The sequence below is a fragment of the Grampus griseus genome (assembly GCF_964374135.1).
Source record: "Grampus griseus genome assembly, chromosome: 4".
Classification (NCBI taxonomy): domain Eukaryota; kingdom Metazoa; phylum Chordata; class Mammalia; order Artiodactyla; family Delphinidae; genus Grampus; species Grampus griseus.
In genome coordinates this window covers 74,807,179-74,824,998 of record NC_138997.1, presented here as the reverse complement: position 1 = coordinate 74,824,998, position 17,820 = coordinate 74,807,179, and the positions used below count along the sequence as shown (strand labels likewise).

Genomic DNA, 17,820 nt, shown 5'->3' with positions numbered 1-17,820 from the left:
TGGCTGCACATAAACTAGGCTGATCAAACACACACCACCCTTTCAGTCCTATTCTCCCGCCTGACCCTTTAACTTACCAGCCCTCCCAATAGTTGGCATGCAGCCACCCCAGTTATTTATCAATTTACCGTCATCACACAGGATAAGATCAGGGTTGTCTTTTCTTAGAAAGCATGAGAAATTCTAATGGAACAGTAGACCAAAAGCCAATGTGGATTCTATTTCTATCTTCATTTTTAGATGGCTTCCATGTCACTTAACCAACCCATGGCTAATCATGTGTATACATATATTCAATAGGATACATGACCAGCTTATGTACTCTACAGGATTACTGTAAATTTCAAATGAGAAAAGCATTCAATCCTTCAACAACTATAACAGCACATAGATATAGAAAGCTTTAATTATTCATTCTTCACTTATTATTCATACTTAAGCCCAGTACCAAAGTGTAGCCCTAGTAGCCCAGTTTTTCCAAGTAAAGGGGGAGTATGTGTCAAAATGAAGTTCTCCTCCTTTGCTGACAGCAAGCAAATGTATTCAGTAACTGCCAAGTAATATTTTCCTCATAATAATATATAATAATATAATTTTCCAAGAAGTGTATGAGGCACTATAAGGATTACATTATGGCTGGAAATTTGATAACTTCATTCAAAAGTTAGTTTTAAGACACATGGAGAACAACAAAACAGCTTGTATTTGATGTTTTATGTATGATCAAATTATAATAATCCAGTGAGAAAAGTTAGAAATAGCAAAAGATTCAATATCTCAATTTTCTTATAAGAAACCAGCAGTCACAAATTTTAATATAAAATAATTTATATATTTATGTGTATATACATTCCTAAAATAATTCTTTTTTAAAATATATATATATATCTGTATAGACGTATGTGTGTGTACATATCTATATCTATACAGATATACCCACGTATGCACACTCCACACACACACACACACACACACACTCGCACGCATGCGGGCACATGCTTACACATACATATATAAACCTAAAGAGGTAGGCTTTAATCCTCACTTCAAATCAGAAAATATTCAGGGTGAAGGTAAGAAAGAAAGAAATTGCCATTTTAAAATATAGTACTCATTGCATGGCTCATGCATTCCCTATATCCACTTCCTTGTTGATATACTCTCCTGATAATGTTTTTCACCCCCATGGTTTTCACAACAATCTAGATAGCTCCCTATCTTCTCTAGCTCCAGATTGAATCCTTCTCCAGAACTTTCAACCTGTAAACTTGAAGAAAGACTAACAGACAGTGTAACTTGGAAGTAAAAGAACATATTCTAAAGCTTGACTCCAGGCTCCACTGTTTACAAGTTTTGTGTTTGGGAAGGTTTCATGTCACTCCAAACCTAGGATTTATAGGTTTGTAAACCATTTGACCAAGAAAGAAAGAATTCAGATCTGGTTCTACAAAATATGCTGGCCATACCTGAAAGCAGAAAGCTTCAGTAATACAGCTTAATTCCAAATTGGCCCTGAGGAAGGGAAATCTTCCTGGTGGGCAGTACATGAAATAGTACAGAGTTGTTGCTTGGGCCAGAGGTACAACTGTATACCAAGCCATAGATGCCAGCTAATGGCTTGGCAGGCTGGGCAGGGAATTAGAAGGAACACTACTGGAAAACTGGTGACAAGCATGGGAATGGATTCTGTGAACAGACTACTCTAAATGAGCACAGAGTAGGAAGATATTCAGGTTCCATATAAATACTCACCAAAAGGATACTCAGCAGAGGAGTATCTTAATACTCCGATGGACAAGATGACCCCTTCTTACGGCTATCACTCTCCTTCTCAGCCACCCTGTGCTTTCACAATGGCTCAGAGACAAAGTGGTCATCACAGCAGGGATGAAGATTATGTGTGTGCTCAACAACACGGACTTGCACTCATCAAGGTTAGTCTGGCTATAGTCACTGTTGAGTGCCCAATCTACCAAACGTACAGACCAACACTGCACCTCCATTGGCACTATTCCTTGGAGGAAGGAAGGGAATCATCAGTGCCAGGTTGATTTCATTAGACCATTTCCATCACAGAAAAGGCAATATTTTGTTCTCACTTTAATACACACTTAGTAACAATGTAGATTTACTTTCTCTCCCTGTGACTTTCCTGTGAATACCATCATCCATGAATTTACAAAATGTCTTAATTACTACCATGGTATGCGACACAGCACTGATTCTGACCAAGAAGCTTATTTTTTTATAATAAAAAGCAAATAATGTATAGTAATGGGCTTATGCTTATGGGAGTCACTGATCTTACCATGTATCCCATCACTGATAAAATGGTACAATGGCCTTGTGAAGTGTTAGTGACTGCGACAGCTGGGTAACACCACCTTGCCAGGCTGAGGTAATGTCTTCTAAGGTGTTGGATATCCTGTAAATAACCAACAGATATATAGTGCTATTTTCCTAGAGGTGAGATTTACAGGTCTGGGAATCAAGAGGTGGAGATCAGATTGGCTTCTTCACAATTACCCCTAGCAACACACTAGAGAAGTATTTGTTTCCTGTCCCTATAACTTTGAGCTTTGCTGGTCTAGAAGTCTTAGGCTTTCATTAGAGATCACAGCAATGGTTCCATTAACTGGAAGTTGAGAGTGCAACACTGCCATGGATAAAGGGTCTTTGTGATGTCCTCCTTTGGGGATAGGATTAGTTTTAAGAGATAAAGTTGCATCATGTTAGGTGAAAGCCTATTTTTGCTACTGTCTTTTTTTGAAATATAGGTACAGTTAGGAAAGATGTGCACTGATGTCAAGTTGACAAGGGGTGGATTACTGTGGCTTTCTAAATGTCAACTTAGCCAGGTTTGAACTGCTTTTTCCAGAATTCCCTCCTCTCTATGGTTTCAGGTTAGGATTGGCCACAAGAGAGAATGCATGCGATAGGGATGGTGGACATGAACCAGCATCCATTTTACACTTGGAAGGCTGGTGTAGAACAGCAGCCCTGCGCTGCAGCAGCTTGTGTATGCTGCTACTGACCTTCCGGCTTGATTGATAAGAAACAGCACCTGGGCCTATAGCTACTTTAACTCCTACCAGTTCTTCTCCAGCTCTTCTGAGTCCTGAGCAAGGTGAATGTGTAGTTCCACAGAGAAGGGCACCAGCTTCTCCCATAAGTCATCCATGTCATCTTAGTTAGAGACAGTGAGAAACAGGCACAGGTTCCAGTTTACAGTCATGATCCCAGTGCATCCTTCTCAATTCCCATTGGCCCTGGCTCTCCCTTACTTCATGTTCAGTTTTCCTGCTTTACTGTGAACATATTTAGTACCAGATACAAAGGCAACAGTCTTGCAAAAACTTCTCTACTAGCTCTCACAGCTGTATTAGTTTTAATTCCCCAAATCAATCCTATATTCTATACTATTCACACTGCTTCTGCCTCTCTGATTAAATCCTGACTGAGATAATTACTATAAAGAATATCCAAAAATAATTCTACAAATGATTAAGACAAACAATTGAATAGAAAAATGGCAAAAGCAACAAATAAAAAGGTCAGGGCTTCCCTGGTGGCACAGTGGTTAAGAATCCACCTGCCAACACAGGGTCATGGGTTCGAGCCCTTCTCTGGAAGGATCCCACATGCCACAGAGCAGTTGCCTGTGTGCCACAACTACTGAGCCTGCACTCTAGAGCCTGCGAGCCACAACTACTGAGCCCATGTGCCTCAACTACTGAAGTCCGCATGCCTAGAGCCCATGCTCCACAACAAGAGAAGTCAACGCAATGAGAAACCCATGCACCGCAATGAAGAGTAGCGCCCACTCGCCACAACTAGAGAAAGCCCACAAGCAGCAACGAGGACCCAACGCAGCCAAAAATAAAATAAATTAATTAATCAAAAAAAAAGAATGATTAAAAAAAAAAAAAGAAAGGTCATATACACAAAAAACCCCAAAACACAAAAAGCTAACACAAGATGTTTGACCTGATCAGTAATCGGGGAAGCATAAATTAAAATATGAGCTATTGTTTCACGCTCATCAAAGTAGCAAATATTAAAGTGCATGAAAACTCTTAAGAGTGAGTTTGGATGTGGAACAAGAGGAGGTTGTACACATTGCTGGTGAGAATGTAACCACTTTGGGGAATAACTTAGCAATACTGATAAAGCTGAAAATGAGCATTGCCTAAGACCTATAAATTATACACCTAGGAACATGTATTTTATCCAGAGAATAATGATATCTCTATATATTTGAGCTTGAGGAACAGTACACTTACCCTGAAGCTGATCATTCAGGAGTAGGAGGTGGTCTCCACTGCCAACTCTGATAAGTCACCCATAAGATAGTCCCAATTATCCTTGACTTGAGGCACTCATGTCCTTGTAAAATGGGGAGTCACGGTGTTTTGAAAAGAGGAGTGATATTAATAAACTAATTTTAAAAAAAAAAGATCATTGTCACTGTTGTGCTTAAAAAAGACTGTGTGTGACTGCGTTGGGGGGGGTTCAGGGCAGGCTTGACGATCATCAAGTATAAAGGAAAGGAGACTGGCTAGAGAGTTTTTATAATAATCCCAGCAAAAGCACAGTGGTTCAGGTCAGGGAAGGAAAGATAAAGGATGTGAAAAATGGTCAATTATGAATATGTTTTTAAGAAAGATTCAATAGGATTTGCCAAACAATTAAATTAATTTGTTAAGTACCTATGTGTGTATGTCCACTAAAAGATACCTAGCATAAATCATTAAGCCAGAAAAATACATGCTTCCTTAATTCTACTTTCAAATATTTATTATTCATAATCCCCTGTAATCTATACCCACTGCTACTGCCTTGCTTTCAGGCACTATAATGACTATTTTCAGAGACTTTTTAATGTTTTCAAATGCATTTTATTTCTTCGATTATGCTATATTTCAATGCACAGCAGAGTACTGAAATGACAAGCTGACTTTGAGACACTTGTGTATTACAGTAACTGTGATGCTTACTCATCATTCCACTCTTTTGGGGTGGCTCTGCCAACAGGGGAGGGGTTCCATTTTATTCCAACCTGTGTGGCTGTAAACACCCACACAACAACACAGAAAGCGGTTCCACCGGCTAGTATAATATCACCATATTTGTCATGAAAATCTGGTGAGTGTTTTGAGTGGCTCTGTCTTGCCCTCATTTGCTGAATGCTTCGAATCCTGAGGCTACTTAGTGCATTTCTGACCAAGGGAAACATCATGGAGGTATGACAGAACTGCAGTTGATTGAAGCTGCTGGTCTATTTCCTTGCAAAGAAACCTGCAAAAACAAAAGATAGGCGATGACATCTGATCCACGTTTAATTCTTCTCACTTTAAAGGTTTCACCCACACCACGTCTTGCAGTGTGGCCAGGCAGGTAAGTTTTGACATCATGATGTCTGGAGTTGAGTCTTAGCTCTGCCACTGATTAGCTATGTGAACTTGCGCAGTTAGTTAACCCACTGATTAGAGAAATTTTCCATCTTGCTGAACTCCACATGACTTACTTCTACAATAAATTTTGTGTTATCTAGGAGCCTTAAGCCTATTACCCAAAGAACTGAAGCTATAGATTCTAATAACCATATGAAAGCATAAAAAAGGAAAATTCAATGGCAAACTGAGACAACAATGTCCAGCTGATAAAATGGCTAAAATGCCAACATGCCCCACTACTCCAGTGACCTGCCTATGCCTACTATAAACTCTGGTTTCAGTCAGAATTACAAGGCATTCACAGGGTATGTCATACCACCTCCTCTTCTTCTTGCTCCTTTTCTCCATTCCTTTTAACCTCCTTCCCATTTCTCATTTCTACCAGTACTTCTTGCCTTGCACTTTCCTACAGATGAAATTCTACTTGCCTTTTAAATCCCAGTCTAAAAGCCACTGTTTCTGTGAAGTCCTTTCGAAACCTCCCTAGGCTGAATAAGCCAACTCTTCTCTGAGCTTCTACACTTTTATAACCCTTCTTTCACACCATGTGACATGATGCATTCGGTTTATCATTCTTAAAAACAATTTTTTTAGAGTAGTTTTAGGTTCACAACAATATTGAATGGAAAGCACAGAGTCTCCATGTAATTCCTGACTCCATACATGCATGCCTTCTCCATTCTGTACCAGAGTAACATTTGTTATATTTGTTACAATCAATGAACCTAATTACAGTCTTTTATCATATATGTCTTTTGCAAATGTTTTCTTCCAGCTTGTGGCTTGTCTTGTCATTCTCTTGAGGAATTATCTTTACATTCTCCTCCAATAGTCTGCAAAATCTTCAAGATCAAAAGATGTAATTTTGCATACACAATAGCTGACACAAAAGCAAAGAAAGAACATTTCTGAGCTAATCTGAAATATAAATGGACGTTGGTATCCTCATAAGAAGTTAAAACCAACTGAGAACAAGCCAAAAAAATCATGAAATCAGATGTACATGTCCATAATAGCCCTAATAATTCTTTTTTTAAACAGATAATTATACTGAACAAGAGATATAGAAGCAGAAACACATGGAGGAGTTCTTTCCGTCAACGTCTCTTCTCAGTGCAAGCTGTCAAACAGTGCTCAGTCTCTAGCAATGACATATGTTAACTGTGGCCCAAATGCAGGCAACATGGATACAAAAGGGCCTGAGGTCAGTACGTGTAAACTTATAACTGCTCACTGAGATTTGCAAACGCAAATGATTTTATTCCCAACTTAGAAAACAAGACCCTAAGGTTCTCTTTTATTTCCTACCAGATGGTAAAGTGGTACTTTTCATGATTGTGACAAACAGGACTAAAACAGAACCAAATGCATTTCCTCTAAGGTTCCAAACATTCAAAGTTCTTTCCTGTTAGTCATGAATCTCTTCACCAAAAGGCACTACAGGTTTAATTTGAATTGAATTCAGAGAGTTGGTTGAAAGTGAAATGGATCAGAGTATGACAGGTGCAGCCTTAATCCAGTACAAAAGCACTTGTGCCACACATAGCTTTCAGTCTTTAGGAAGCCACAGAACCAGAGAATAATTTGTGATAATAGGGATCTCTTGTGGATCATCAACTCATGCCTGCTGCTTTATGACAAATTGGTTTCATTATTCCTATCCTTTCAATGTTAAGTTGAAGCTCAAATACTTTGTCTCTAGTGACAATGATCGCATCCCTTTGTAGATTAGTTCATCCTCTGGCTATTCCCATATCTGTGAACATTTTCTTTGCCATCTAAGTCTGAATTTGCTTGTACCAATGTATCCATTATTAAGAATTTTTTTATTAGGAATGCCTTCTGTAGTACCTTTGATCTATTTTTGTTTATAAAACACACGTAAGAGCTAGAAACCCACTGATTAGAGAAATTTTCTATCTTGCTGAACTCCACATGACTTACTTCTACAATAAATTTTGTGTTATCTAGGAGCCTTAAGCCTATTACCCAAAGAACTGAAGCTATAGATTCTAATAACCATATGAAAGCATAAAAAAGGTAAATTCAATAATATAATGCAGGTAAAGAAAATGCTTCTCAAAGTGGATGCTTTCTGATGAAAACCACCTACAAAGAGAAGGAAGAAGACAGATTTCTCTAAGTAATAAGAACAAAGCAGAGGTTCTCTCATGCCTGTGGCAATAAAAGAAAAGAAATATGTTCTGAATAAATATAAATAGTTAAAGGGAGTGAAGTAGCCTATGAGGATGAAAAGGAAAGAATGATTGTCTCATCTACTTTATACAGCAATGCTGAAGCTCAGTTCAGGAAAAATAATTAATACCGGACCTGAATCTAATGGCGATAGGGAGGTATACAGATTTGAAGCTTCACTGGTAACAATAATAATTTTAAATCACTAAAGTCCATAAAAAGAAGTAAAGCATAATGCAGGAAGGAAACTAATACTTATTATATATGCTTGTTTGCCAAACATCATGCCAGAATTTTGCACATCTGCAAAAAGAATGTGAGATGGTGATTATCTCCATTTTACACACAAGAACAAATGACAAGATGTGAACTCAAGTCCTATGATTCTAAATCCAGTGCATTTTTCAACTATGTCATGTTTTCTTAAAGTATATTCAATTCCAAGCATTGGAAACAAACAAACATACAAAGAAACAAAAAGCAATGTGGTTACCAGAGATGGGTCTTTAGTTGAAAATGTTTCACTTCAGTTTACTATATATTTATGGAGTGACTACTGGCATGGCAGGGCCTGGTCTGGGTGCTATTGGTACCACCCCTACTCTTATGGTAGTTCATGGTAGAGGGAGGGGATGGACAGAGCACTGTTATAAGGGAGGAGACAAGGCTACAGAAGAGCACAGGGTGCCCTTAATCCACAGAGGAGAGGTACATTTCAACCTGGGGTTCTAGGAATGGTTTTACAGGAAATGACACCTAGGTTAGATCTTGAAGGATGATTAAGAAACATAAAACACAAAACTGGTGGGGAAAAAAACACGTAGACCAAGTAGCACAAGCGAAAGCACAGACAGCTGAAATAGTATGGGGGCAGGGCAGCCTGATGAGCTCAGTAACACTAAGTAATAAGTGCTGAAGCAGCAAATGCCCACAGATGAGCCTGGAGGGATGAGAAAAGGACCACAACGGACACTGAGGACTTCATATGCCTTGCTGTGGCATCTGGACTCGATTCTGTAAGTCAGTGTTTCCTGTTGTTGAGAAAACCATGCTCAAACTCAAAGCCTTTTATGTGAGTTAACAAAGAGAATTCTTAATTCTGTAATTTTTCCCTTCACAATAATATAAAGAAATACAAGAAAATAATATTCAACTATTCTTTGTTGAATAGTTTGATTCATTTTTAATTTGAAAATTTGTTTTGGTTTCATAGTTGTGTTAAGCTTTAAGCATAAAGAGGATGAATTTGATTTTATGTTTACACATATATGTGATTTTATAATCAAATAATTTAAGATGATACAAGTTGAGATGAAATAATGTTTCCTCTTTAAAAAGATGCCATATGTATACCCAGAGAAAACCATAATTCAAAAAGACACATGCATCCCAATGTTCATTGCAGCACTATTTACAATCGCCAGGACATGGAAGCAACCTAAATGCCCATCAACAGACGAATGGATAAAGAAGATGTGGCACATATATACAATGGAATATTACTCAGCCATAAAAAGGAACGAAATTGAATCATTTGTAGAGACGTGGGTGGATCTAGAGACTGTCATACAGAGTGAAGTAAGTCAGAAAGAGAAAAACAAATATCATATATTAACGCATATATGTGCAACCTAGAAAAATGGCACAGATGAACCAGTTTGCAGGGCAGAAATAGAGACATAGATGTAGAGAACAAACGTATGGACACCAAGGGGGGAAAGCGGGGTGGTGGTGGTGGGATGAATTGGGCGATTGGGATTAACATGTATACACTGATGTATATAAAATGGATAACTAGTAAGAACCTGCTGTATAAAAAAATAAATAAAATAAAATTCAAAAAAAAAAGATGCCATATGTAATCCACATTTGAGAAACATTCTTATAGGTGAGGAGAAACTACTGATTGGTTTAATCAGGAAAAGGCTGAGGTGGGAAAAAATCTGGAGGAAAAAATTAAGTGTTTATTTCAATGGTTTATTAAAAAGATGATGAGGATCTGAATTAAGTACTGATAACAGACAGAGAGGAGACAGAATTGAGAAATATTAGGAAAAGAAAATCATACTGATTTGGAAAATAAGTTACTCTAAGCAAATTGTGTATTCTATTCACTTAGCCTCTGCATTAAGATTATGACCAAAACTCTGTCTCAATTTCTGTTAAAAATCAGCAGACACTGACACTGTAGCTTTTAGCTGATCCCAGGGAATTAGAGTTTGGGTGATTTAGATACAGAATGCAGAAAGGTCAAAGGAGACGTAATTGAGGTGTGCTAGGAATGACAGGTCTAGATACGTGAGTAGAAGAAAGAGGAGGAATCCTTAAAAGATTTACTGTATGGTCCTAAGGGGGGAAAAAAAAATTTCATCCAGTCTAAGTATAGCCTAACATGGACCAATAAATGACCTGCTTAGCTATGATATAAGGCTTTCTATCTAATTTCAGGAAGAAAATTGGAAACTGTGTCCTACTCCTCAAATGTGTTCAGATAGTACTGTTAAGTATCTCACGGGGAGATAATGCTCAAGAAGCAATCAATACCGAGCTTTCCCAACCTGGACACTATTGATATTGTGGTCCAAGCAATTCTTTGTTGTGGGTGGATGTCCTGTGCATTGCAGGGGGTTTAGTAGCATCCCTTCCTCTATACACTACATACCAGTAGTACTTCTTTCTCTTTAGTTGTGACACCAAAAATCATATATTAACGCATATATGTGCAACCTAGAAAAATGGTACAGGTGAACCAGTTTGCAGGGCAGAAATAGAGACATAGATGTAGAGAACAAACGTATGGACACCAAGGGGGGAAAGCGGGGTGGTGGTGGTGGGATGAATTGGGCGATTGGGATTAACATGTATACACTGATGACATTTGGCAATGTCTCCAGACATTGCCAAATGTCACTTGTGGAGCAAAATCATTCCCTGTTGTGTACAGAGAATTCCACTGTCATATACAGAGTAAAGTGCCTCATCACTTCTCCCACAATCTTCTAAATAGCATTGTTCTATTCAATACAGAAGGCTTAAATTCTAAGAAAATACATTCCCTACTATGGGATGCATGAAGGTTGCCCAACAGTATTTTTTTTCCTGAACTAATCTCAATTTTTCAAATTTTTTGTGCAGTATAACTTAGATGAATCACTTAATCTATCTAGACATCTGCTTCCTCATCCATAAAATTAAAAAGTGGAACTAATTTAGCTTTTCCCAAACCTGCCTGATCCTAAGAGTTATTTGGACTCTTTGTTACAAAATGTAGATTCCTGGGCTCCATGTCAAATGTATTGTAACAGAGTATCCAGGGGAGTAGCCTGAGAATCTATATTTTTTTAAACAAGTTCTCAGGAGAGTCTTGTCATCAGACAAGTTTATGGAACACTGAATCAGATAATCTCTAAGGTCCTATCCAGCTCTAATACTCTAGACCTTTCAAAGAGAAAAACATTTTAGGAAGACCATTTATTCTTTTAGGCCACTGAAAGAGTACAGTAGTAATTGAATTCACCACCATGGTAATTTAGAAAGCAGTACCCGAGTAACCTGAAAGAGTTATAGGGACCCCCTGGGAATAAGTTAGTCAACAGAAACATTTGGCGGCATTTAAAAACATTAAAAGCACTAGTAACACTGGTGTTCTGCTGTATAACGAATGATACACTTTCAAAGCTAAGGCTCCTAGACTCCATTACTCAACTGTAACATCTTTATTTCCACCTTTTATTTCTACTCTTCTTTGACAGCTTCAGAACAACAGAAAACAAGAAACAGTAAAAAGGCAATCTTCTTGAAATGAAATGCACCTAACCTGCAGTGTCTTCCGTTCATTTATGTATTTCTCAGAAAAGTAGGTTGCTCAAGGAGGGATTAAGTGTACATGGAGCAGTGTCTCCCATCAGGATTACTTAAGCCTTCAGCCTTTTTGTAACAGGAAATCTGGGAACCCTGCATAAGCAATGCTGCTGGTGGAAATGCTGAAAAATGGTTCTGTTTCAGATGTGATGGTATCATCTCCTGAGTCAATGAATCAATGGACGGTACAGCCATTTGATTAAGGCTGTAGATTATGTCACTTTATTAAGCCTAAAAAGTGACATAACGGACGTTACCTCAACAAATAAACAGGCAGATTACAGCGGTGGATTATTATGCCAGGAGGGAGAAATGACAGAGTGGACAACTCGCGAATCAATGTCCTTAAATGGCACATGTTGCTTCAAGAGTGAAGGGATATAAGGTATGTACTCTCCCTCAGGTACTGCTTCCCATGGCCACCATGAACAGACTGTTTCTATCCTATATAGAATGCTGAAGGTATTCAATAATGTCCATCCTGGGAATAACCACAGTGTTCATTCAGGCAATTCCTTTTATGAACCTAATTACATTAACGTGGTTCACTCATGAATCCCATTATATTTTTTTAGTCACAAAGTGCTCTCAACTATACTCACTTTTTCCCTTTCTGATAGCTATGTGTAAGAGAACAAAACAATAACAGAGACATTGGGAGCTTTTCTCCATGCCGCACTGCACGTCAAAGGCATGACTGTTCTCTATTAAACTTTATTTTGTTCTCTATTAAACTTTAGTAGGCCCAGAAAATTTCCTTAGAGCCCATGTTATTTTTACATTACAGGCCATTTCAAATATTGGAAATTACAAGGACTGAATAACAAATCCCTGTTATTTCAAGAAATGTATTAAGTGTTAGAAAGTGGGATGCTGTGCTTCCTCCCAAAAGATTTTATATTAACTACATTCCATGGCTTGTAGGTTGTGATATAGTCATGTCCAGCTAGAAGAGTCTATTTCAGTGGATCTGGCAAATCAAAACATCTGGATAAATGCATAGCATTTCTCCAACTTAATCTTAGGAAAGAAAGAGATCGTGGTTATAATAAATTCTAGAAACTTTGAAAAGTTTATCCAGAAAATGATATGGAGCCATTGAAAGACATTAGGAACGTGAGTAATGGGGTCAAATTTGCAGCTTAGACATTACTCTGGGGTGGGGAAGAGTTTGCAGGGGAATAATGCAGATGTTAGTGAGTAATAGTAAGCACTTGTACAGTTCACCCAGTCAAGATCTTAAAATGTGCCAGTCCCTTATTCCTGCAGTCATTATATTTCTGCATCCAATCCTTTGTTTTGCAGAGCCAGACCACAATTCTTTTGCACACGCACACAAAGGTGAGAGCCTCTGAGGATCCACCTCAGGCCACTGGAACTCTCAGAACTTGACATATAAACTGGAATGTGAGAATTGATTTTATTAACTTTAAAAAAAGAATATTCCATTCCAGTGACTGGCATACATAATTTATCTTTTGGCTTAACTGGCTTGACACTGATTCCAAATCATGAAGTAACCTTCTATCAGTATTTCCCCAAACACGTGCCTATTTCAGTAGTTCTGTTTGATGCTAGCGGGTGTTATTTATAAAAGGGGCTTCTGTGTCATGTAAGTTTGAGAAATATGCAGGTAACAAAGTCAAATTCTTTTTTACTGAAGTATTTCCCAAACCTCTATGGTGCTAACGCATACAGCGATTCTCTGAGAGGGATACCATGTGGTGCTTTCCAAACTTAGCTGAGCACGCCATGCTTTTTCCCCTCTGGAGCATATCTCCATATTCGTGTTTTCCAGAACACATTTTGGGGAATACCAAAGGATGTCTCTGTGTTCTCAAGGCTCTTACACCATTGTACTCATTTAAAATTGTTTAATAGTTCCAGGAGGCATTTCACAAACTAAATCACTTCCTTGTGGGGACTTGTAACATATGGCTCAGGGAGTACAGAGGGTGTGGTAAGCCTAGGGTATCATAACAATACCCACAGCAATTAACTCTTGCCTTCGTTATGTGAGTCTAACTTTTGCAGTTTTAGTATTTGTGCAGATGTTTTTCTCCTCTCCACATCTACCTTTATTCATTAAACGCTCTATGAGCAGAAAGATTGTACAATTTTTCAGTGGCCATTAGAGTTGCATCAGTGACCCCTTGTTGCATAATTTGAAACTTTCATCTAAACCTTGAAATGAAAATATACAAGCCATTCTTGTCTTTAAGTATATCACTGATATAGTCATATAAAGAAAAGAAAAAAATAAAATATTTAACTTTTAGATATCTTGAAAGACACGTTTTCCAAGTGTTTCTATTTTTCATGAAAATTGTTTTCAGGTGCTAACCAGAAATTAGGCTAGTAGGGGTCTACTCCAGAAGTTAATTCTGATCAAATCCACATTGGATTGGAATACTTAGTGCTGCAAAATAATACTTTCCCTGTTGTTTCCGAAAACTCCAGATTTTAAAATTTCCTACTTGGACTATCTCTGCCCTCCTAAACTCTGTTCAAAATGTATCTGTAAATAAAACCTTTATGAGTAAGGCTTTTGTTATTGCCATCACCTGGGCAACTTATGGAGCATTTGCTGAGAAATTCCATTTGATGAGAAGAGCACTTCACAGCCCTGAAGTAGTAACTGTGATCACTTTGCAAGTTGTTTTACCAGGCCAGTTCTGTCTTTCAGTATAATTTATTTTTTTCTTTTCACTTTCATAAAATTTTGGAAACTTCTTGAAAACTCTTAACAAGATGTTGGCATTCTACTTTTTGTTTTCTTTTCCATTTAGAATTCATTATTTGGAAGTGAGAAAGACTTTGGCCAGAGGGGCTGACTTTAGTAAACTGATTTTTTTCTTTGTAGATCCTCAGAAGAAACAGTGAGACAGGATGCACTTTGCCAAACCTTGGGGCAGGGTGCCTGCTTTAGTGAACTGATATTTCATTTTAGTTTTTCTTTTAAATTCCTGAGGGAAAAAGGCTAAAGAAGAAAGCAAACCTGAAGGAGGTTACCCATCTAAACACATACAACAGAAATTCAGAACAGATTCTTGTTTTGAAGTCTTAAGATTTCCAATTAGAATTCTGGTTTCAAAGAGGTTACTTTCAGTTTCTTTAATCTAATGGAGTCTAAAACTTCATAGACTAAAAGGGTATGCTTAAACTAAATTGGCATAATTTAACCATTTGAACATTTGTTAAGGGAGAAGTGAGATTTACATGCAAATAGGCCATAATTTTGATTACACATACAATTTATGCAGCTTAGAACGATAGCTGATGGTGGATCTGTGGGCTTCTTATATAATGTATTTTATCACATTAATTGAATTGTAGATTGAACATCATATTATAATCATCATAAAAATGTGTTGTTAACGTTACTAAGAAATAATAGCAGATAAGCCTGAGAGACTTCTTTGAGAACAAATGTAGATAATTTATAAGACTGAGTAGACACAAAATAATGAGTTAAGATTGTTAGAATCTAATTGTGTTTTGAATTAATAATATCCAAAGTGAAGCAATTCCCTGCTTTTACTTCATAGTTCATGATTTTGCAGTTTCACCTATAACTTTATAATTTATATTAAAGAGCCAGAGAGAATAACTAGGAATAACTAAGAAAATCTTGGAATTAATACTGGGAAAATAAACCAGAGCCATGCTTCAGAAGCACATGTTCCCTCCAGGACTGGATTTAAGCTAAATTGTGAAAATGTTTCCTTTAAGTATGCCTTATAATCAATGTCACATATTATGTAAGAGCCTACAAATGGTATTTGCCAAAATATTGGGAAAGTCCCAAAGTATTGATACAACATACACCCAGCAGCTAGATGATTCTGGGGATTCCCTACATAAAACATTCATTTATTTAACTGGAGAAAATAGTTCCAGAACAACAACAACAAAAATACCTTAAGCCAAAAGAGCAATTTATATTATGTGAACTGTACACAACGTGAGAATGTGTAGAAGGACACTATTCCATGGAAAATGGGATCTAGTTTCAAACAGCAATTAATGAACCTTGGAAAATTCCTGAGTTTCTATTTTTTTTTCTTGCACCCCATCCAGTTTCCACCTCATCATTCAACATAAATAGATATTACAAAGATAAATAATGGCCCCTCTGTCCCTAAAATGGACATTATTAAGTCACTTTTCTTGAATTTTCCACTATAATAATACCAATGACGCACTCTTCCTCTGGATACCTTCTCTTCAATTAGCTTCTATAATATTCCCTTAGTTTTCTTTCTATTTCTATTTCTATGGCTATTTCTTCTTTACAAACTCATCTTTCTGTAACAGGTCCTTAGTGAAGGAGTTCTTCAAGGCTAAGACATAGGTTTGATTTTCACTTTATATTCTCTCTCTCTCTCTCTCTCTCTCGATCCTGGGCAATACATTAAACTGCCTTCTTAACATCTCTCCCAAGAAAATTCAAATTCCAAAATAATTCAAACATAATTCAAAGATAATTTGATGTCTAAAAAATCAATAGGCATAAGTGTACAACCATGCCCTTCCACTCTCAAACTTGGTCTTTACCAATGTTCCCCAAACCACTACACATCACTTCCACACATATAGTTGAGAAAGTTAAGCTCAGAAATCCTTTGTGATACTTTCAATTCCCTTGAAACATTTAATATATCCATTGGCTTCTTTTATTTATTTACTTTACTTTTATTTTATTTTATTTTTAACATCTTTATTGGAGTAAAATTACTTTACAATGGTGTGTTACTGTCTGCTGTATAACAAAGCGAATCAGTTATACATATACATATATTCCCATATCTCCTCCCTCTTGCGTCTCCCTCCCACCCTCCCTACCCCACCCCTCTAGGTGGACATAAAGCACTGAGCTGATCTCCCTGGGCTATGCAGCTGGACTATCTCCCTGGGCTATCTATTTTATATTTGGTACTGTATGTAAGTCCATGCCACTCTCGCACTTCGTTCCAGCTTACCCTTCCCTCTCCCCGGGTCCTCAAGTCCATTCTCTACATCTGCGTCTTTATTCCTGTCCTACCCCTAGGTTCTTCAGAACCTTTTTTTTTTTTTAATTCCATATATATGTGTTAGCATATGGTAATTGATTTTCTCTTTCTGACTTCACTCTGTTTGACAGTCTCTAGGTCCATCCACCTCATTACAAATAACTCAGTTTCTTTTCTTTTTATGGCTGAGAACTATTCCATTGTATATACGTGCCACATCTTCTTTACCTATTCATCTGTCGATGGACACTTAGGTTGCTTCAATGTCCTGGCTATTGTACATAGAGCTGCAACGAACACTGTGGCACATGACTCCTTTTGAATTATGGTTTTCTCTGGGTATATGCCCAGTAGTGGGATTGCTGGGTCATATGGTACTTCTATTTTTAGATTTTAAGGAACTTCCATACTGATCTCCATAGTGGCTGCATCAATTTACATTCCCACCAACAGTGCAAGAGGGCTCCCTTTTATCTACACGCTCTCCAGCATTTATTGTTTGTAGACTTTTTGATGATGGCCATTCTGACCAGTGTGAGGTGATACCTCATTGTAGTTTTGGTTTGCATTTCTCTAATGATTAGTGATGCTGAGCATCCTTTCATGTGTTTGTTGGCAATCTGTATATCTACTTTGGAGAAATGCCTATTTAGGTCCTCTGTCCATTCTTGGATTGGGATGTTTGTTTTTTTGATATTGAGCTGCATGAGCTGCTTATAAATTTTAGAGATTAGTCCTTTGTCAGGTGCTTCAATTGCAAATATTTTCTCCCATTCTGAGGGTTGTCTTTTCATCTTGTTTATGGTTTCCTTTGCTGTGCAAAAGCTTTTGAGTTTCATTAGGTCCCATTTGTTTATTTTTGTCTTTATTTCCATTTCTCTAGGAGGTGGGTCAAAAAGGATCTTGCTGTGATTTATGTCATACAGTGTTCTGCCTATGATTTCCTCTGAGAGTTTTATAGTGTCTGAGCTTACATTTATGTCTTTAATCCATTTTGAGTTTATTTTTGTGTATGGTGTTAGGGAGTGTTCTAATTTCATTCTTTTATATGTAGCTGTCCAGTTTTCCCAGCACCACTTATTGAAGAGGCAGTCTTTTCTCCACGGTATACTCTTGCCTTCTTCATCAAAGATAAGGGGACCACAGGTGCATGGGTTTATCACTGGGCTTTCTATCCTGTTCCAAAGATCTATATTTCTGTTTTTGTGCCAGTACCATACTGTCTTGATTACTGTAGCTTTGTAGTATAGTCTGAAGTACAGGAGTCTGATTCCTCCAGCTCCGTTTTTCTTTCT

General features: G+C 37.5%; 1 protein-coding gene and 1 pseudogene across 2 annotated transcripts in view; one reads left to right on the top strand and one right to left on the bottom strand.

The window, feature by feature from the left end:
* Positions 1–4,993: 4,993 nt before the first annotated feature.
* COX7B2 (cytochrome c oxidase subunit 7B2) lies at positions 4,994–5,239 on the bottom strand (the record flags this gene model as incomplete). Its single annotated transcript, XM_082653597.1, has 1 exon — positions 4,994–5,239. The coding sequence occupies one exon, from the start codon at positions 5,237–5,239 to the stop codon at positions 4,994–4,996; it is 246 nt and encodes an 81-aa protein (XP_082509723.1).
* Positions 5,240–5,320: 81 nt separating this feature from the next.
* LOC309822291 (ribonuclease H2 subunit B-like) overlaps positions 5,321–17,820 on the top strand; it is a 127,572-nt pseudogene continuing 115,072 nt past the window's right edge. Inside the window, exon 1 of the transcript in view lies at positions 5,321–5,397. The product of the transcript in view is annotated as a ribonuclease H2 subunit B-like (transcript). The remainder of the gene's footprint in view (positions 5,398–17,820) is intronic.